The sequence below is a fragment of the Branchiostoma floridae genome, chromosome 6 (assembly GCF_000003815.2).
Source record: "Branchiostoma floridae strain S238N-H82 chromosome 6, Bfl_VNyyK, whole genome shotgun sequence".
Classification (NCBI taxonomy): Eukaryota; Metazoa; Chordata; class Leptocardii; order Amphioxiformes; family Branchiostomatidae; genus Branchiostoma; species Branchiostoma floridae.
Window position 1 is genome coordinate 18,706,460 of NC_049984.1, and position 21,675 is coordinate 18,728,134.

The window sequence follows — 21,675 nt, forward strand, 5'->3', positions numbered from 1 at the left end:
AGGTGGACCGGATGTTGGACCGATTAGAAAATTAACAGATTATTTTATCAGAAATTCACACGTTTTGGCGCTTGCAGGTGGAAGATAATAACAAGAGTGAAGTAAAGTACAGTTTATAGTAATTTCTACCAAGTTTTACAGCCTTTGGACCTAAACCGGACCTGGACCTGAATTTTCTGTACCGGTACCTACCCCTAATGTACATCGTTGCCGAAGAAGAGTGACTTATGAAAGTCGATACGCCCGGAAGTACTGTCCTAAACGTATGCAGTCGTAGAGATGAGATAGCAAGAGAATATTTGCTAACAGTCAAGCCGATATCACTGGTGAGCAGTCGTGACATCGACAGTATCAAAATCCTAGTCTCTACAAGACTGACTACGTTTTGCCATGATGGGGAGAATAATTTGCCATTGGAGTTTTGCTACCAGAAGAATCGATCGGCCGCGAAGCGAAGGGGAAATATGAATCCCTTGGCTAATGTCCCTACTTTTTTTGCCGAATTTTACGACAAACGCACCCCGTACTAGGAGGGTCTGGTGGAGGCTACTACTTGGCCGGATTTTGATAGTGCTATATAGCCTCAACAGGCCCTCATACGGGGGTGCGGGGATCGTAGAATCCGGCAAAAAATTGGGAAGTTAGCCAGGGGAGTCAGTCCATGCTTAGGTTCATATTTCCCTGGCCAAGTGTCCCGGTGACGGTTCGATACTGCTTGGGTCTTACAAGTTATCCTATATTCTTTTACATTCTTTTTTCTTTTCATTTTAGAAATCTTGTAGAAACGTCAAAATTAACCTGCAAACAGTGAGGCTTTGTATCTGCATGCATATTGAGTAACGTGAATGACTATGCGCTCCAAGTTAGAGATTAGCACAAGCCTTGTCCACTACGCCCCATCACAACACTCTCACTCTGTAAGGAAATACACAAAATCGATATCGTTTGCAGCTCTGCTTATTGGTTCTTAGCATTTCCAAGGAGCTTAAAAAAGACCTCCTTGGCATTTCAAAGTAGAGGCGTTCAGACAATATCATAAAAACAGTACCGACGACGTCCGCTAGGCTTGATCTCCTGTGCATGCTAGTATCCCGAAACACACTCCTAGTAGGCTGGCTTCACTTCTTCTTCCTACCCTCCGCCGTCACTTGATGTATGTGGATATCTGGATTCCTTTTGTTCTGTGACCCCCAGTATACAAGTGGTAGGCCTCATCTATTCCCCCTAACCTTTCTCACAATTTCTTGATGGGGTTTCCGAGTTGTTGCTGTTGTTTTTGTTTACACCAGTGCTTGGGCCATGGATTACTTGGTAAGAATGCATAGACATATGTATAGCCTCTTTCACGGACTTCTTGGTGCTCCGGTATTTTATTTGGGATGGGAACTGTCACTTCGGGCATTTATAGTAGCAAACGCGATGCTGAATAACATAACTGGTATCTTATTCTCCATTTTATCTTTGTCTTTCACGTAGCTATATTTCTGTATGTACGGTTGCATTTTATCTTTTTATTTATCTATTTTTCTTCTTTTTTTTCTTCTATTTGCTTTTGGGACAGACGAGGACAATGTGGCACTGCACTCAAGTTAGTAACTTATATCAACAGTGCCACATACATAGTACAGACAGAAGGTAAAGGTAGTCTTTTACCTCCCCGACCGAAGTCAGGTACCCATTTTTACATTTGGGTGAAGTGAGGGAGGTCGTGTAAAGTTTCTTTCCCAAGGGCACAACGTCAAGGGGCAAGTTGGGTATCCGATAATCGAACTCAGGACCCGCTAGATTCCGAGCCGAACGCTCTACAGGTTGCGCCACACACGGCGCCACATTTTATTTCGGATGGAAACTATGAAAACAGATAAAAGACGAACGAGACCGAGTCGAAACGACACACGCCCTTTTAGACACCGCTGAGAGACCTGAAAGCAGACGACAAAGTGTTTTGATCAGAATTTTGGCACGTGCGCGCATTGCATGCCGGGTGTTTGATCCAAAACGCATGCGCCGGTGTGCATTCCGCGGGGTCTGTTCACTGCTTTTCCGCTTCCGATATGTTTCCGCACATTCCAAGTTAGACCACGTAGTCCCCATCTATCACGTCCTGTCCCGGCGGCACCGTGGCCTGTCAACCCCTGTCCCGGGACCACACGTGCACAGTCCGCCCGCCCGCGTCCCGTACAACACGTCACATTCCAAACATTCGGCGGGGATGTGTGAAAAGCGGCTCCGGTTTGCATCATGTCGCTGGAATGCAGCCCAGATCCCTCCGCCGTAACCCGCCATTTTGGAGCAGGTCGTGAGATGGCGTTGTGAAAAGTTTCTGGGAAATTTCGGAGGAACTTTGAGTGACTTGCACCGGATTTTCTGGGATTGTCGCGAATTCCGATCATCATGGAGGATTTTGACGAGGACCTCGGGAGGGAGACGGACAAAATTCTGGAGGAAATGAACCTGTTTGAGGAGCCCCGCGGGTACGGGATCGCTCGGCTTGCTAGCGACACGTCTGCGAGCGACTTGGCGTTCGAGCAAAAACGTGAAATGTTTGATCCCAGTCTGAAGAGGCAACGGAAGCGAGATAGCCGCGACAGTCCCTCTCCTTCCTCTCCGTACAGTCCCGAGGGAAGGGGCAAACCGTATGGCAGTTTCCCGGTACAAGTCGAGAGAGTGCTAGTCGTGGACCCGGACCAGGACTACCGCCAAGCCCCCCCTCCCGGCTCAGTCCCGTCGCCAGGAGCGGTGCCAAGTTACGCGTCGCTGAAATCCAACTACTCTGAGGAGGGCCTGTCAGACGCCGGTCAGAGGAGAGGGGGCCACCCTCAACAACAACAGCCACACACACGTCAGTTTTCCCCTCACCAAGGGGGGAGGGCGAGCTACGAATCCAGTCCGCGCTCTAGTGCCAGTTTCGACTCTCACCATTCCAGCCCGAGATCGAGTGTCAGCGGGCAGTCACCAGGTGTCATGCCGCAACAGTCGACGAGAAATTCTCTGCAAAATCACTCCCAAAGTCCGAGAAATGTCCAGCCGAACCATTCACAACAACTTCTACAGGGGGACAGAAACTCTATACCGAACCACTCGTCGGCTGTGCACGATTCCCGGCTCTCCAGTCCCAGGTCTTCCTTGACGAGCTCTTCGCAGGACTCGCGACACTCAAGCCCGCGGTCCAGCTTCTCCAACCCGACCGTTGAGAAGTACCCTTCCCCTCGGTCCAGCCTGGTCAACCCACCCGCCGAGAGGTACCCCAGCCCTAGGACGAGCCTGTCGGGCTTCGAGCACCATTCCAGTCCGCGCTCGAGCGGCGCTAGCTCCGACAGCCAGCACTCGAGCCCGCGCTCCAGTCTAGCCTACCCCTCCCCTTACCCGGGCTCAAATTCCCGGGCGGGGCCCCCGACAGGGTATGACCCAGGCCCTGTCTACAAGCATACCGTCCCCGCCGGGTCAGGCCTGCTCAGCACGGGGCAGACCCTGGAACCCCCCTCCCCACGGACTTCATCCGTCACCTACGATAAACAAGGCAGGGGGTTCGCCACGGCCCCCCGTCCCGCCGTCTCCACTACATCCACCGGCGGGTACGATGTCAAGCATGCGGGCCAAAATAGCGGGGGGCCGGCTGGATATAGCTCGGCCAGGCCATACGGCACGGACACCGTAGTGGCCACTTCCGGGCCCGGCCAGGTACAGTACTCCACCCCGTACGGGCAGCAACAGCGAGCCGTACCGGCCGGCAGTAGAGCCCAGACCGCCGCCAAGCCCAAGTTGCGGTACGAGGTGACGCCGCCGAGAGCATCAGGGCCCACATCCGCCGAGCTCAAACTGGAAGCGATGACCAGAGAACTTGAGGGTGAACTTGACGATCTTCCACAGGGAGAGTACTTTGGTAAGTGTTGACAAGGGAAATCCAGGTTGTCACACCAGCCTTGACCCTACCCTGACCTAACCATTTGTTGTCTAGTCCTTCGGCTTTGTTTTCCCTGTAAACAAGTTTAAAGGATGAACCCATCAAAAGGCGTCTGAATCACGTCTTTATGTGTTTTCTTTTTACTACAAATACACTGGTCACTTGAGATGTGGAAAGTCGTTTTCTAAATGCCAATCATACCACGCGTAGGGGAAAACTTAACTTCAAATTCAGTCCAAAACTATATACAAAAAGACTGAGTTTCTGTGTCATAGCCTGATGATCTCGAGTCATGGCCAAGAGATTGTCCCTTTTTTTTAGTAGAATTTCTTATTGTGGTTTTCATTTTTCTTATGCACTGATTTTGTATTGCTACTGGCCAGTCAATACTAATGACACAATATCTGCTTGGAGTTGAAACATTTTGTATTGCCAGGATTCTGTTGGGTTAGCATTTGTTCATTTAGGTATCTTAATTCTTAAAAGTAAGTAAGAGTAGAGTAGAGCAGAGCAGAGTTCTTGGGTTGGTTTGAAGTTGGAACTGGTTGTCCCCCAAACTTGGCCAAAGGAATATTTGCTGACCTGTCTTGCCGAGGACAGTTTTGTATTTACCAGAAATATTTGCTATTCCCCATCAGTGTCATGTACACTTGGTGTCCCTTGTCTATTTGTTATGGCTGCAATGTTAGCCTAGCTGCTGAGCTTCCTACTGTTTCTGTATCTGTTTCTCACCTTGTGGCAGGATAAACTCATCCATTGTGTACCGTTTCCGCAAGCACTTCAATAAGGTTGACATGACTGTGTTCTTGTTTCCTTGCCTTAGTTTTGTTCACAAAGAGGATTTGGAAGAACCCAGTTAAGTTGACAAAAGAAGTCAGGAGTAGGTGATATTGGAGACTGTTGCCACTAGTATGCATGTGTACCATACCTTATCCCACAAACCCCTTTATTCAGACTGCACATCCAGATCTTGTATCAAGTCTACATATTTCCTGACATTGTCATGACTATGAGTCAATGTAGGCCAGAAATAGAGCAAGTGATTGTCTTAGAAAGCATTTCTGTAGAATTGTTTTGTAAGGGGTTAGAAAATGTTCAGGCGTTTTACAAAAGGCAGTGAAATTCCTGCAGTGAAAGTGTTGGTTTTGATGGTCTGTTGACAAGGGACAACAAATTGCAGGAACTGCACAAACTGTTATTCTTGCCCAGATAAACACTCTCCTTTGTACAGGTCTTCTTGGTTTCATCTATGTCATCCTCATCTCAACAAGGCTGAACAAGCACTTGTACAGCAACTTGCTGCAAATATAGAAGTTTCACATGTATTATGATAATTTTTTGATATACATTTTTCACTTAGTAATATATTCTCTTTGGTGTCAGGAATTCTATTTGAGGATTGATAGTTAAAATTAACTTTTGAGCAAGTATCAGACAAGTCTAATTTTGAATTCTGCAGTAGTTGGAAAAATTACACAGGAAGAGGAGTGCCCATGTAATTTTTCCGACTACTGCTATATCTATGCAACTCAACCTCTGCTTGAAGAGTAGTAAAAGGCACACTTTTGATAAGATAAGATCTTCATTCCCACTTCCAAAATGACTGAAGGTTGCTTTCACAGCTAACAAATCAAGATAACAAATCAAGAAACCAACAGGCCCCATTGAAAGTATAGTCTTTGGCAGGGGTACTAGTTAGGACTAAGGCACGATCTACACACAGTTTTTCCCGATATCGGCGAGCCTACAACCTCTCGCCGACAGCTTTTTTTCATCATCTTGATGGAACTACTATATCGCCATTACGATATCGGGAAAATTTCTCCTGAAAGGTCCGGACCATTCGTACGATACCTTACCGATAGCTTAGCAGGGGTCCCCGACAGCTTCGCGCGCGTGTAGATGCTTCACGACTTCGGGAAGGCTCATTAGCATATAACGCCATTTGGAAAATCGTGCTATATGTTTATGACTGCAAGCGCCATGGGTGTCCGGCCCCCTACGTTCTAGATCCCTCCCGACATCTCCACAGATATCGGTAAAAACTGTGTGTAGATTGGGCCTAAGAAGGACATGTCACCCACTTATATCAGTAACATGTAGTAATGGTTTTACGAAGGACCATTGGGTCAAAACGTGTTTTAGCGAAGGGGCTGTGTGCTCACAGCTAAGGGGCTGCGTGCTCGGCGAACGAGCTGTGTGCTCACAGCGAATGGGCTGCGTGCTCGGCGAACGAGCTGTGTGCTCACAGCGAATGGGCTGCGTGCTCGGCGAACGAGCTGTGTGCTCACAGCGAATGGGCTGCGTGCTCGGCGAACGAGCTGTGTGCTCACAGCGAATGGGCTGCGTGCTCGGCGAACGAGCTGTGTGCTCACAGCGAAAGGGCTGTGTGCTCGGCAAAGTACATGTGTGCTCACAGCGAAAGAGCTGTGTGCTCACAGCAAAGGGGCTGCGTGCTCGGCGAAAGAGCTGTGCGCTCACAGCAAAGGGGCTACGTGCTCGGCGAAAGAGCTGTGTGCTCACAGCAAAGGGGCTGCATGCTCGGCGAAGGAGATTGTGAACCAGGCTGAAGTTGGCCGCTGATTGGTAGCCGCCGATCCAGCCGCCGATTCGTCATTAGACAAAACGTGGCATCATTCAGACGCCCATTCGAAGAAACTAAAAATTCCCAATATCCTTTAAAAGCTTGAATGGACATCAAGAACTGCTGGATATTGTCTATTACCACCCAATATATGTATGTATAAACATAAATGATAACAAAAAGTATTATATCAACGATTAAGGACAAATGATAGGTCCAATCGGTGGCCAACTTCAGCCTGGTCTAAGATCGGCTGCCATACGGTTTGTAGAGCAATCTGCTACTTATCTTAACGTGGCCCGTGAATTTTTAGACGAATTTAGATTGCGCAAACCCTGACGTATTCAAAACAAGTATCAAATCTTACGGGTCGGATTTGATTAATGAACTAGAGGGGAATTAACTAATAGGAAATACCCAAGCAAAGGGGGGCTAAAATCGGCTGCCAAATGCAAACAGCGCTAGCTTGTAGGGCAATCTACTACGTATCTAAACGTGACCCGTTAACATATTTAAGAGGCACTTAAACCGTATATACTACGTGATGAACTAGAGCTCAGTGCCGATTTCTTATAGACCAAACTGCTTCAACTCAATTAGCTCCCTTCTAGTTCATCAATTAAATCCGGCCCGTAAGATTTGATACTTGTATTGAAAACGTTGGGGTATAAGCTATCTAAATTCGTCTTGAAAGTCCACGAACCACGTTTATATATAGTAGCATCTTCTTCTTCTTTGCGGTAGGTGACCAACATCGACGAGCCGATGAATCTGTCACACTGTTGAGTTGAGTCAGGTCAGAGGTCAGGTCACTAGTAAATGCTTGAACATGTCGTAGTTTCATGGTGATCATAAGGTATGCTGAAGTAGTTAGTTTAGATGAGCCATCTTTTCCCTGAAGGCTGCTATTGACGGCACGGTTACTGTCTCTGCGGGTAATGAATTCCATTCCCTAATTGTCCTTGGGAAGAAACTCATTTGTCTGTATGTAGTTCTGCAAATTGCTCTTCAAGCCGTATGGCAGCGTATTTTAGCGCCCCCTTTCTTTATTAGTTAATACCCCTCTAGTTCATTAATTAAATTTGGCCCGTAAGATTTGATATTTGTTTTGAATACGTTAGGGTATGCGCTATCTAAATTCATCTTAACATCCACGGGCCACGATAAGTAGCAGATTGCTCTACAAGCCGTATTAAAGGCAGCCGATTTTAGACCAGGCTGAAGTTGGCCGCCCAATTGGGTCTATTATTGGTGCTTAATCGTTGATATAATACTTTCTGTTATTATTTATGTTTATACATACATATATGGGTGGTCATAGAGTTCTTGATGTCCATTTAAGCTTTTAAAGGAAATTAGGAACTTTGAATGGGATGCTATATGTTTTGTGTAATGACGAATCGGCGACTGGATCGGCGGCTACCAATCGGCGGCCAGCTTCAGCCTGGTGTTACAGCCCCTTCGCTGTGAGCACACTGCGGAGCTCCTTCGCCGAGCACACAGCCCTTTCGCTGTGAGCACACAGCTCGTTCGCCGAGCACGCAGCCCATTCGCTGTGAGCACACAGCTCGTTCGCTAAAACACGTTTTGACCCAATGGTCCTTCGTATGGTTTAACCCTTGACATGATGTAAGACACCTGAACACTTGTCTGACAAGCTTCCTCTCCTAGACTAGACTCTAAGACATGACCTCCAGTGTGTGACAGTGACATCATACATGTTTACAGTGTAGCCTTTAGGCATGTGGCAGAAGCTACAACTTCCTGAACTCTTGCATGTTTACTTTAGCCAGCTGTTGTACAGAAGTCAGAACCTCTCACAGAATAGGACTTCAAACACCCTTTCACCTATACATGTACACACAAATTGAAAGTCACCAAACTTTGGAACATTGTTTAAAACTAAAGTCAACTATGCAGTCTTTAACAAGTTTAAAAAATTCACTTGTCCTATCAGGCAAGTACATACAAAATTTACTTACCCGAAGTAACATTTTACCTGTCCAAAATTTAAAAAAAAATTTCTTTGTATTATCACTTCCAGTAATGGATTCTTTTACTAACCATTTTCTGTGAACAAAGCTTGATACCATGACTGCAGAAAATAACAAGTACATGTATTATATCACAATCTCCCTCATCAAAAAATCTTACTTGCCCTTCACTTGACCAGGACAATCGGACTAGTGGACTTGTCCAACCCTGCTAATGCTATGTCAGGAAAATATAACGAATGGGAAAGGATGCTTGTTTAAATAAGATATGAAAGTTAACTCTAGTCTACATGTATATCTCGTCAGGAGTGGGTACTTTGAAGTTTAGAAGATAGATTATGATTGAATATTGCAGGGGCGGGGAGTGTAAATCACCCAATTAGCAGCTGGTGGAGAAGTGAGGGTTAATATGGTCCCTGGGGCTTCATTATCAGTACAGCACTTTCCACACAAACCCTGCAGAACCAGATCTTCTGAGAGTACTCTAACAAGGACAAATGGGGTTAGAACACTGGTGACATTCAACAACTTCCATTTGGAGTCCCCGGAAATCTGGAATATTTGTTCATGAGTTTTTAGCTGCATAGGAGGTTATGTAAAACTGCGTTTTACCTGAGTGCTACGGGAAATATCACCATAGTATTTCTTTAATGTTGAGCACATTTATCCTATAATATAGTATGTCATGAAAAAAAAAATTGCCAATTACCAAATACCATACGTTTTTTACAGACTACAATTAGTCACTCCCTGCAAGTTGAAGAGGCACTTTTTTGCTGTTAGTGTACAACCGCACCACTCAGAACCCGGACTGTGCGGCTGCCAAACATTTCCTGCTAATTTCTTCATTTAAAAACTCTTATAGGGTGGCCAATTGGACCACTGTAATACATGAATGAGACCGTAACACATATCTATGCATATGTTGGGAAAGAAATATTGGAATGTAGAAGAAATCTTGCTTTCTCAAGAGGTATCTTGAGCATCTTGAAAGATGATGCTTTTGAAAGTCCGAAAACCTCCTTTCGAATAATAATGTACACTTTTAGAAAAGGGAGCACTGCTTTTTAATCTCAGGGAAGGACGAAAAGCTTGACTTGTTCCTGCTAGGTGTGCAATATCAGGTGCAAACCTGCTGGATGAAATATATCCCTTACCGCGCACAGGAAATACCTTTCAAACGCACAGTGGTTTCTCTTTCTACCCCACGTCTGATCTTACAAAACCGTCAGACTGCAGGAATGTCCTCAGAACTACTTAGCTTTGTTGTGTTCACCAACAAAAAATACAGCTGTAGTCTTGAGCAAACCCTTTCCCATCAGTGTGTGCTGTAAAAGCAATGTGTGGTGTAGACCCACTGGGACTATGTGTAATTTGTCATTTAAAAACAGGCAGTTGAAACACTGAGTATTATGGTTGTATCTGCTTTGTCTTGTTGATTGGCAATTTGTAAGTACGGTATAGGATGTTTCTCAAGTTTTGGTGGAAATACCTACTTTTATACTCAGTCAACTCAGACAATATTGTCAGGAAGGGTGCGGTCTCTGGTATTGGCTTATATTGTCAAAGTGCCATTTTGATGCAGGTTTAGAATTCCTCCTGTGCAGTGTAATCAGGGATAAACAAGTCCACTAGCCCTATAGTCCCGGGCAAGTGAAAATGCCAATCGGGCAAGTGCATGTCCTTCCCCACTTGCCCGATCGGACAAGTTAGCTTTTCTCCATTGAGTGAGATTTTGATGTACTTGCTACTTTTCAAAGTCATGACATCAAGCATTGATTAACACAGAAAATAGAGCCAATAACAAAAATTCCATTGAAGGCCATGAATATACATAGAAAAATGTCATTTAGATTTCGGGCAAGTGAAAAGTTGGTTCGGTCAAGTAAATTTTTTAAGTACCTGCCCGATAGGACAAGTCAATTTTAGAAAACTTGTCCAACCCTGGTAATGATTGACAAGTTAAGGGGAAAGTTTACGGAAGGCCTGTTATTTTTGTGAAATTCTGGTTCCATAAATGGCCTTGACATCTTCATTTTATGAGTCTTTTTTGTTCCCAAGGACAACCAGAAATGACAAACATACCATATTTTATGTCAAGTATTATCTCAAACTTTTATTAGTGCTTAATATTATGTGTTGTGAACTCTGCTATATGATATAGGCTGCTCATGTTCATCTTTTATTGTTGTTGCATTTTATGGGAGTAGACTGAAATCTTGTAACTGATGTGTTTTTCTGGCACAGCAAAGAGGACCCCCGCTGAGTCCTGGAAGCTACAGAAGAAATACTGATAAATTTGTACTGTAACATATAGTATAGATTCATACAGCAGTCGGATGTTATTGACATACATTACACCCTACGTGTGGTTGTGTCAGCCGTGTGTCAGATGTCTGTAGATATCAGCCATAAATAGGTAGGATTTATGGTCTGGAATTCTCAGCCACCTCTGTACAGAGTAGGGGAATCCCTCCGTTTCAATCTGTCTACCGCTCTCAGAAATAGCCACACTTTTTTGGAGGAATAGTTTCGGAGATGGCCGCTTTGATAACATGTTAAATGTTGCATACTTGTCATTTTTACTGACCTCTCAAAGAGTGTGGAATCCGTCAGAAAGGGCAGAATGGCCCAGCAGTTAATACGCTGAAACAAGAGCCAGTTACAGATGTCAAACTCATAACAACGCTATTCTTGGACCAGGGCCCCATATATAGAGGTGGGTGAAAGGTACACAAAGTCCTGTGTTCACAGAACACTCTAGGAAGAGTCGTGCGTGTACTCGTAGCCAAATCTTCCTGTAGAAACCAAAATGGGACGAGAAGAGTATCATGTATGAACTGGTGTGTCATGTTGTTTTGCCCCTTGGGTTGGGTTGGTGCCTCCCATAGACTGTCAATTCACATGTCACATTCTCCTGGTTGCCAGGCAACCGGAACCTGTGGCAGCGGTGTCGAGTTACCATAACTGTGACATCAGAAGGTCAAAGTGAGCTCGCCCGACCCTATTTTGAGTGACGTGGCACATCGCTGTCACTATAACTTGGTTATAAAGTTATTTATAAAGTGGGTATATATTTGTGGATTGCGAGGTTAAGTTACAGGTACAGATGTTAGTTAGATTATGAGTGAGTTCAGCATGCCGTATAAGACGTCTGCCAACACTCGCGATATGGATACAGATACGGCTTTTAAGGTCTGATTCTACAAATGTGTGAAATTCCACAAAATCGAATTGATGAATTACATTGGCAGATACAAGTGTTGTGTGCGGCTATAAGTTCAAAGACAAATTTGCTGAATGAATTATGATGATACAAACTTTTTTTCTTGTTTCAGGTGAGTGTCATGCGTGTGGAAAGGCAGTGAACGGTGCAGGACAGGCGTGCCAGGCCATGGGAAACCTCTACCATACACAGTGTTTCGCCTGCTGCTCATGTGGTCAGTTCTACATCTTCTCATGCTAGTCAAAATTAAGGGCAGATTTACAAGAGGCAAAAAATTACTTGTCCACGACGTTCGACGCAGTGCCTCACTTTGGCACGGCGCAGCACGTCTTTTTCGTTTTTACACAGGCAAAAAAGTGTTCTAGGACACGCGTCGCGTGTCGAACATTGTAGGATAAGGTTATTTTTTTGCCTCGTGTAAATCGGCCCTATTTAAAGATTTAGATGGTGTTCAAAGTTGCTTCTAACATAAAAGAAAGAAATATTTCAGTAATAAGTTCAATAGATTGCTGATAAAGGAGCAGGTCATACTAATGTGCTATTGAGATGTTACTGATAATGTTATTGATAATGTTATTGATGATTACAGTTTAACAGATCACATTACTGACAGTCTGTCTGTTGTTCTCTCCAGGGAGAACGTTACGTGGTAAAGCTTTCTACAACGTCAATGGGAAGGTGTACTGTGAAGAAGACTATCTGGTAAGGAACTACAGTCTAAGTAGGACCAGACTAGGAAAGGGGAGGGACTGAAAGTAAAGAAAAACTTAATAGCATTATGTTATGATGGACATAAAAAGAATGAAGTTGCATACACTGGAGTTTCTAATGAAGTTTCATACTCTTGAACCTCTTCTCAAAGCTAAATCCATGACATCCAGGGTTGGACAAGTCCACTAGCCCTATTTCCGGGGCAAGTGAAAGTGCTGATCAGGCAAATGCATGTCCTACCCTACTTGCTCGATCATTAGTAAGATTTTTCCATGAGTGAGATTTTTTATAGCTATGACATCAAGCTATGATCAACATAGAAAAATAGAGGCAATGATAAGAATTCCATTGCTGGAAGTGAAAATGCATATGAAAATGGCAATTAAATTTTGGCCAAGAGAAGAATTGGTTCAGGCAAGTAAATTTTTTATGTGCCTGCCCAAAATTTTAGAAAACTTGTCCAATTCTAACATCAAGTCTGTACTTCCTTATTTCTGCACAATAGTTCATACAATTACACTGCTGTAGTTGATTGATTCACAACACAGTAGGCCAGACTTCTAGAAAAACCTTGTTTCAAAAGACACATTTGCTGTAGAACCTTAGCACACAGAGATCATCTGTTCCACAGTTATATTGACTTGACTCTGTTTGCCTCCACAGTACTCTGGTTTCCAGCAAACAGCCGAGAAATGTGTAGTATGCGGGCACCTCATCATGGAAATGGTACGTCCCGTATCTGTGTGTAATGTTTGGAAGGGCTAGTCCATTTGGAGGGCTTAGGGTTGGAACAAAGTTTGATGGGGATGAATTTCATTATCAGACATATGCATTGGCCATTGAAATAAAGTGCTTTAAATGTAAGAGAGGACTGAAATACCAATATAACAATGAATGAGGGCAGCATTCTTCAACAATAACAATAGTAGATGGCACAAATTATCAGAACACAAATGCTACTGAAAATGTAAGAAAGGAGTAGAAACAGAAAGAAACAACATAGCGACACCTGGTATTGGAACCCAGCAGCACTAACCACTACGCTACAAAAGGTTGACCAACCGATTGGCATAGTTGTGCCTCTTAAACCCGCCACTTTTAACAAAATAGATGTATCCAGAAACAAAAATTCAAATAACAGACTCAAGCAAGCTACAATGTTCAAAACAATACAGAAACCCCAAAAATTCAACACAAAAGGCTGCACTTAATTCTCTCTCTCTTCCAGCATGTTATTCTCTGCGATTGTTGAGATTCTCCAGTCTGGGTAGCTCTCAGTAATGACATACCTGTGGCCAGGTAATAACGGGCTGTGTTGTTAAGGGCCCGGTGATTGCTACTCTTTTATCAGCGAAACAAAGGAGGGTTCAGAGTAGATGAGCCCCTGTGGAATTCCACACATACCTGAACACACAAGCCTGTGTTGCACACAAGCTTTGGCATTACAGTATGGCCCCATTCTAGCAAATTGTAGTTAGTAGTAGACTGGCACTGGGGCAATGCTTCAAAATGTTACATACACAATAAAAACCATCACACAGCTCTTTGGATTCTCCTCCTTGTTACTTAAGCTTTGCATCAAAAAGAAAGAGAATGATAGAAATGCCAGGCAATGCTGCTACCATAACAGTTGTTGGAATTATTGGAAGTTTGATGACTATCAATGAGTTAAACTGAAAGTGTGACGAGTTATCTATATGTTGGTAATGGTTTAGGCAGCTGAAAGGTGTGCAAAAATTGATTGGCTATACGAGTTAGACTTAGAGAGCCCCCTATCTTTACCAATCTACATAGCAGTTCTACCTTTTATATACTATCTACTTCGTCCTTTCCTTCAATTCGTCCTGTCCTTCCTTTGCCTTAAATGAGTCCTAAACTTCACAAGTTATTTTTTGATAGATATTCATGATGAACGAAGTATGCGTATAGGAAATGCATGGGTAGCGTCTGCATGGGTACGGTGAGTTTAATTGACACACCTTGCATAATTCACCAGAAGTCTGAAATTTTTCAAAAAGGTTGCTGATTGTGAATTCATTGATACATGTACATAATCTGTTGGGAAATAGCACTCCCTTCTAGAGTTTAGTACCCCTTTAACTTTGTATGCAAAGGGGTGAGAAATAAGTAATGGACTTGACTTTGCCTAACCGTGATGTTTTCTGTCCCTTTATTGCAGATATTGCAGGCGATGGGGAAGTCATTTCACCCCGGCTGCTTCAGGTGTACAGTGTGTAACGAGTGTTTAGACGGCGTTCCCTTCACAATCGATGCAGACAACAGGATATACTGTGTCAAGGACTATCACAAGTAAGACACCTTTTTTTCTTGAGAGGAGGGGTAACTTGGCCAATTTTGTTGTAAGTTTTCAAAGAGGATACCAAAAGAAACTTTGCTTGAGATTTCTTGACCATTATTGAAGTAGACTGTCACAAGCATTGCATGAAGTTTTGTAGTTTTCTCTATGCAGGGGAATAGGAAAGAGTATTTTCCCTTTCTCTTATGGGAGGGAAAAGACCACCAGGTTTAATCTCCAAGCTGATCCTACAATGGCAAAGATAGTACCAAACTGACCAAAGAGCGTAGTTAGTCAAAAGGTGTCCATTTGGCCGGTAGCGAAAAAATACTCGTAAGCCGACTTCAGTCCTCTGCCAGCTTTTGATACTATCTTGTGCTACCATAGGATCTGTTTGGAGATTACTCCAGGTTGACATATAACTTCTTCAATTGTTTTGTAACCTCTCACCACAACTGTCATTGATGTGTTTTCTGCTCTTGCTTTTTCTACAGGAAGTTTGCGCCAAAGTGTGCGAGATGTCGTCTCCCCATTACTCCGGTAGAGGTATTCCACCACTTGGCTTCTGCTCTGCCCCTCGCTAGACCCCCTCCCCCCAGCTTCCAGTTCCTGACCCTAAAAACTAAAAAAAAAAATCAGTCCTTGTCACAGTTCCACTAGCCTCTGATATTCATGCCTACAACAACTTGAGAGACAGTATCTGATTGGCTGAAAACCAAACTGCCATTGTTTGAAATGGGCCAATTGAGATCTAGTCGTCATGGCTAGTTTCAGGAACACAGGAATGGAAAACTGGTAAAGCTAGGGGAGGATACCCAACCCTGTAGTGTTGCTATTTCTGCGTGCTCCGTAGTTAAAACTTCTCTAGTACAATCACAATATGAACTCAGCTCGCACAATATGCAACCATGTGATGAAGCATTTTTAATCATCATTTGTTACATGAATTCTTCAAGATATCCAAGAAGTAGGCACTATGTGTATGAGGAGACCTGTTGGAAAGACAAATTCATGAAAACTGTACCTTTTTTCTTATACACACATTTCATACTAGTACCGGTAGGCTTTGAATATGTTGTAGAGTGCATAGTGCACAGGTATTTATAGTACATGCTGGTCAGAATCAAGTTGGATGAACTGGACAGAGCTTCAGAAGTATTTGTGCCACTGTGTGAAAGGTGACACATATTCAGAACTGACTTGTTACGCTGTGTTTACTTCTGTGTCTTTTTGTGGCCTTGGACAATTCACATTTGGCCAGACAGGCACTTTTAATTGAGGTCAAAGGATCATGGCATTTTTAACAATAAAACAAAATCAAAGACCATTGTATTATTGGAATTTAGGACAGGCCACTAAGTCCTTCCAGCCTGGGCCACTTTTTTGACCAGTAAGGGAGAATTTTTCTTCATTTTTTTTTTCTTCAGTTATCAGTCTTGGTCCAAGATTGATTCTTATCCTTTAAGATTGACAACTGATTTTCCAAATTTGTTGAGATTGCTCTTGCTTTGATACAACACAACTTGACAGAAAACACGTTTTTGCTGACTGGATTTATAATGAAAACTTTCTTGCAGAAAGCTAGTGACTATCTTCTTCTCAGTGCCCCTCTGCTATATTACTAGAGTTATCTACGTATGAACCAAACATCTAGCTTGTGTGTGCAGTACATACAAAGTTGTCTGTGCTGATATGTATGGAAAACCTGTGACAAAATTGATCCTTAAAAGCCATTCAAGTGTCAAAATTCAGCCAACAACCAAAGATTCCATGTCTCAGTTACTCAACAATGTTTCTTCCCATAGGACGCAGAAGTGCCTCCCAACTTGAAGGAGATAATCGTCTCGGTAGATGTCAGCTCCTTATTTCTCTCCTCAGTTCTTGGCTTTCTCGCTGCGTTAAGGAAAACTGGCCTGCTGTTTGCGCCTCCTTCTTTATAAGCGTAAAAATCTTGAGGTGACATTTGAGTTAAAGGAGAAAAAGAAAGCTCTCTCAATGCTTTGGTTAAACTTCTTTCCAACTTGATTTTGTGCCAAACTCTCTGCTTGCAAATGTGGGTAAAGGCAAGATAATCAGTGGCTTGCAAATTAAGCGTGCCCCATGTGTAAGCTTGCTGGTGTTCCTCTGTGTGCTTAGTGTTATAAATGCTGCAGATAACTTGTTACACTATGACACATGAAGTGCTAAAGATTAACGGAAGGGGATCAAGAAAAACACACTTTCTAAACTGAACACATTTAAAGAAATGAATCTTCTATGTCATAATAGTCAAAGACCTGATCGGGAAGCCACACTGAACACCAGATGCAAAGTCTTGCTGATAAAACTTTCTACATTATTGCAGTAACTGCTTTAAAGGAATGTGAGATCGTGTGTGTTGTACAATTTTTGTGAGTCAACCTTGTTGTGTTCTCCTCTTCCAGGGTAAAGACGAGACGATACGAGTGGTGTCCATGGACAAAGATTATCATATAGAATGCTACAGATGTGAAGTAAGTCTTTCAACTTTCTTTTGTCAACAGTGCCATTGGTAGTACCAGTAGACACATAGATAATTCTTTCATGAACAGGGCTCAAAATACCAATATGCATATGCAGGTTAGTGCAGGTAAAGTTGGAGTCGTGCAGGTATTTCTGGTGTCTAACTGCACCTAACCTGCACTGGACCATGTACTGGCTTTTAGACATAATTGTTCTATGATGTAGGTGTATATGCAATGTTATTACCAGTAGCTGCATTGACTGTTAGTCTGTTACCATGAATTAAGTACAGGGCTTTAGCCAGCTCGAAATTTTTTTCCGTCAGCCAATTCCAATCGTCGCGAAAACCGCGAAAATTGATTAGAAGGACTGAACTGAGACCTTGAAAAACAGGTTTTAATGAGATTATCGAATGCGAAAGGGCGCCGACACACATTGTCAACAATCATAACAATAGCAAAACAAACAGTTTGTGGCTTTTACGGCCGTGGACAGCGTCCCCAAGCCGCCTCTACCTTCTAGTGAGTTCTACCAAAAAATTCTTGTCTGTCAAGGTTGACGGATTGGTTTGAAAATTTTTCCGTCAGACACAGCAAATTTCCGTCAATTGACGGAAAAACGGACGCTGGCTAGAGCCCTGATTAAGTATATAAAAAAAAATTAGCAATGGTTCCTCAACAATTTTAGTATGATCCATACTTCCTAAATTCAGAGTGGTGCAGGTAAAATTTGTCTGATGCAGGTAATTGTCAGTGTTACCTGCATCAGTGCAGGCACGCAGAAAAAAGTATTTCAAGTCCTGTAATGAACAAATCAGGCCAAAGATCTATGCATCAGTAGAGATCCCATTGTGAACTATCGTTTTCTGACACTACTGAAATTGTATGTCAAGGACATGTTGATGTTACCCGTGTACTGATTGATACATCTTAATGTTACCCTGCAGGACTGTGCATTACCATTCAGTGATGAAGAAGGCAGGAGATGTTACCCCCTGGAAGGTCACCTGCTGTGCCACGACTGCCACCTGGTCAGGCTAGAGAGGATGAAGAGAAGACCACAAGTCACCGAGTTATGAAGGAGAACTGGAGAAAACAACCTGGCAGCTCATATATCGTAGTAGGCGAGCCTTCCAACGGACAGGAGAGAGTCGTTGCGGAAGGAACACTAGAAGTGCCTTTACCTGTGCCTTGCCTGAAATCCGGTGCCATGTGGAATGTTGTAATTGTTAACAGGTACAAGTCAATCATGGGCCATGGTCAATTGAACAACAGAGGATGAACAACAATGATGAAGGAAGGATTTTTAACTCCTGATGCAGGGTCGTGGAGAATTGCCAATAGGAGACACTGCATGTAGCTCAGAACACTTGGCATAGGCTGTGCCTGTACTCCGACAGTCAACACAGAAATGGTTTGTCGCAGCACAGAAATGGTCCGTCCAAAAAGTGTTGCCAGGTCTGACGTTGTCATACAGGCAGAGACACTGGCGCTGTGGTTGTAGATGGTAGATAGGAAGAGCAGGTTGTTCAGGACATTGTGGTACACAAACCTGTGTACCTGTCATCTGGGGCGGACCTGGTGTTGGGCCATTGACACAGAAGTTTGTCTTTGTCACCCAGGCAACACCAAGAAATAAACCAGTCCCCCCACTTAAAGTAGTTGGTAAGAAAAGTTAATGAATGGCTAGTTTACAGCAAAATGGGTAAATTTATAGTGTGTTTAATTTGGGTACAGCTCTGCATAAACTTGGGCCCACCCTGCAAGTGGATCGGGAGGCCTGTTGTGGACCAAATCTGCACATCATGTAAACGCTGCATTTTTGCCATGCCCGAACACTCATGCCATTGCTGTCGTCAGTATTTGCATATATAAATATACATATATGATGCTGGTCACTTAGGATTTGGATTGATTATAGGAAGTCTGAAAAAGCTTGTGCAAACCAATCAAATTGCTTGATGCTTTGCACTGTTTTATTGTTCTAGCCTCTAGGATTGGTTAAAGCTGCAGGTGCTGCAAAAAAAAGTTGCATTGTAATCAAAACAGGGTATGTCTTTTAAAGAAAGACAAGTTGCTTTGCTCCGATTTAAGTACTAGGAGGTACATTTATACCCATATCCACGTTTATATACTCGTTTGCGCTTTATTTCATACAGTAGCTGTATAGTTAGATATGCATTCAATGAATTGTCTAGTGCTTTTCATGTTTTATAACTCCTGTAACTTGTTTGTCTTTTCTGTTATGTGTTGCCAAGCTTTTTGTAATTGCAGACGAGGAAAGCAGAGAATTGCTGCTTTTATGTGTACGTGTAGAGCTGTATTATTTTTACAGAGTATATTTTATGCTGGTCTGTACCATAGCAAAATGTGTGTACCGAAAAATTCTTTCAATTCTCTGAAGATGTCATTTGTATGTGAGGGAAGACAAAGTTCTCTACACTTTTAGTGTTAGCTGTAAACATAAGAAGAAAGCTTGTGCATTTTTGTACAAAACTACAATATGCTACTTTGTTCTGTTGATAGCCCTGTACCCCCTGATAAATATGTACTAGTCCAAAATTATGAAAAAGACACTCATGAGTATTATATTCTGCATTTTAGTTAAGTTGTATTGATCCCTGACATCCTACTATTTTAGTTAGGTTCAAGAAGTATGCAAATTGTTGGACTGTACCACCCCATAGGGGTGCTCAGGATGATAGGTAAAAAGTGCTGTCTGTACACATGTGACAGCAAATGCTGCAATTGTTGCATGTATGATAGGGCAAGCTAGATAGGAAGAGAGAGGTCAGAAAAAGAAATTAAACCATGAGAAGAAATTGCAGTGTGTTCTATTTTATTTATACAATTCTAATACAATTTACTCTTCTGCTGATTAAATTTAAACTGAAAACTGCTGATTGAATAAGTTTTACATAGAAAACGTTCCAGTTTCCCATGAAGCCCAAGACTTTGGTGATGGTATTTAACCAGGTCCCCCTAGCCCTACATAGAATGAACCGACTACAAACCAACACAACAATGGTAACAAACACAAAAGTAGTAAAATATTAAGAAAAAGTCTAGTTGTAGTGTGGTTCATACATATACATTACATCAGTTGTAACATAAGTTATAACCACCACATACTCCCTTTATATTGCCGGCTGTCAAATATTTACATTTGCCTACATGGTGATTTGAAGCCCATGATTCTGGGGGAAATATACATTTTTTTTAGCGCAACGCATCTACCATATTTTTCTGTCACTCATTCAAATCGAAAAGATTACTCCAAGGAGTAACTTTACAAACTTTTCAAAAGATACAGAGACGTTCCAGATACAGCAATTTCCCAAAGCCGGAATATTCATTATCATCAAGTAAACTTTTAAAGTTAGAAAAACATACATGTATAACGTTGTACAGCTTCAAATTTAAAGACAAGGACATATTCAAATGCACTTTTCCTTGCATTGAACAAAGTTATGGTTTGCAGATGTTATGGATAGACAGAATGGAGATGGGCCATTGTATAACTAGTTGAATAGGGCCAGGGTCACTAAGTTACTTTTAATCAAATACAGTCAAACCTGTATTAGGGGCCACCTCTACAGAGGGGCCACCTGTCCATAGTGGCCACTTTTTGTCGGTCCCTTGGGTATTTTATCTACAAGTTATCACCTCTATACAGAGGCCACCTGTCTATAGTGGCCACATTTGCCCGGTCCCTTGAGTGGCCACTATAGACAGGTTTGACTGTACAAGAATAAAAGTCTTGTTGGTTGTGACACCATTCTTGTCACAAGGTCTATGATCTTTAAAGTTGAAGATGTGGACCAAGCTGGTTGTAAAATCTTTTAATATTACAGATTCAGTCTTTTTATTTTTATTTTTTTTTCTAATAAAAATAAAAACAGATTCAGTCTACAACTAAGGTATAGGAAAAAGTGGGAGGGGGCTGCCACAATTATGTTTCTATTACAAATAACCAAACTGCCATCAGAGAATTAAAACATCCAATCAAAACTGAAAATTGCAAAGACACACTGTAGGATGTGGACGGTGTTCAGCACCAAGGACAGGTGTAGTTGCCATATGAAGACGCTTCATTCACTTAGCCGCGGCGACTAACTTTAGTGTAAGCAACTGCGCAAGAAAAGCCTGTCAACGCGGCTGTCTATTAAACATGGTTTGCAAGATTTGATGTTGCCTTTCCCCTACTCTCCAAGCAGAGCTCGAGGTTAGGCTCTGGCTGTATTTTAGCCAGTATCGGGCTTTCTATTTTGTCATTTTTCTTGAAGTACGCCAGCCAGCGAAACCCTTCATGTATCGATCCAATTCTAGCTCTGAAACGATCAGAGGACCAAATCAGAGCTAGAATAGTGTCACTTGAAAAAACGTCAGCAAGAAAATGTTTCAAAAAAGCCATTTTCATGGCACAATCTTAGTTAAATCGAGGAGGTCTTTTTATAACCCCCTTGGTTTAATTATTCGC

At 42.8% G+C, this 21,675-nt stretch overlaps 1 protein-coding gene across 4 annotated transcripts; it reads left to right on the forward strand.

The window, feature by feature from the left end:
• Nucleotides 1–1,814: 1,814 nt before the first annotated feature.
• LOC118417308 (Wilms tumor protein 1-interacting protein-like) lies at nucleotides 1,815–20,017 on the forward strand. 4 transcript variants are annotated; one of them, XM_035822829.1, is made up of 9 exons: nucleotides 1,815–3,883; nucleotides 11,821–11,922; nucleotides 12,343–12,410; nucleotides 13,083–13,145; nucleotides 14,599–14,729; nucleotides 15,210–15,261; nucleotides 16,521–16,562; nucleotides 17,139–17,207; nucleotides 18,143–20,017. In XM_035822829.1, exons 1-9 carry the CDS (start codon nucleotides 2,395–2,397, stop codon nucleotides 18,272–18,274), a joined length of 2,148 nt encoding a protein of 715 aa, XP_035678722.1. In that variant the 5' UTR covers nucleotides 1,815–2,394; the 3' UTR covers nucleotides 18,275–20,017. The 4 variants fall into 4 exon arrangements, with proteins under 4 accessions (XP_035678722.1, XP_035678723.1, XP_035678725.1 ...); XM_035822830.1 differs by having other exon boundaries at nucleotides 1,816–3,883; nucleotides 15,210–15,255; XM_035822832.1 differs by lacking the exon at nucleotides 16,521–16,562 and having other exon boundaries at nucleotides 1,816–3,883; nucleotides 15,210–15,255.
• Nucleotides 20,018–21,675: the final 1,658 nt, after the last annotated feature.

Bases quoted from the DNA above. Each gene is read 5' to 3' on its own strand.
- LOC118417308 (XM_035822829.1), top strand. From the start codon at position 2,395: ATGGAGGATTTTGACGAGGACCTCGGGAGGGAGACGGACAAAATTCTG. The intron at 14,730-15,209 runs GTAAGACACCTT...CTTTTTCTACAG, and splicing joins TGTGTCAAGGACTATCACAA to GAAGTTTGCGCCAAAGTGTG. The intron at 16,563-17,138 runs GTAGATGTCAGC...CTCCTCTTCCAG, and splicing joins TGAAGGAGATAATCGTCTCG to GGTAAAGACGAGACGATACG.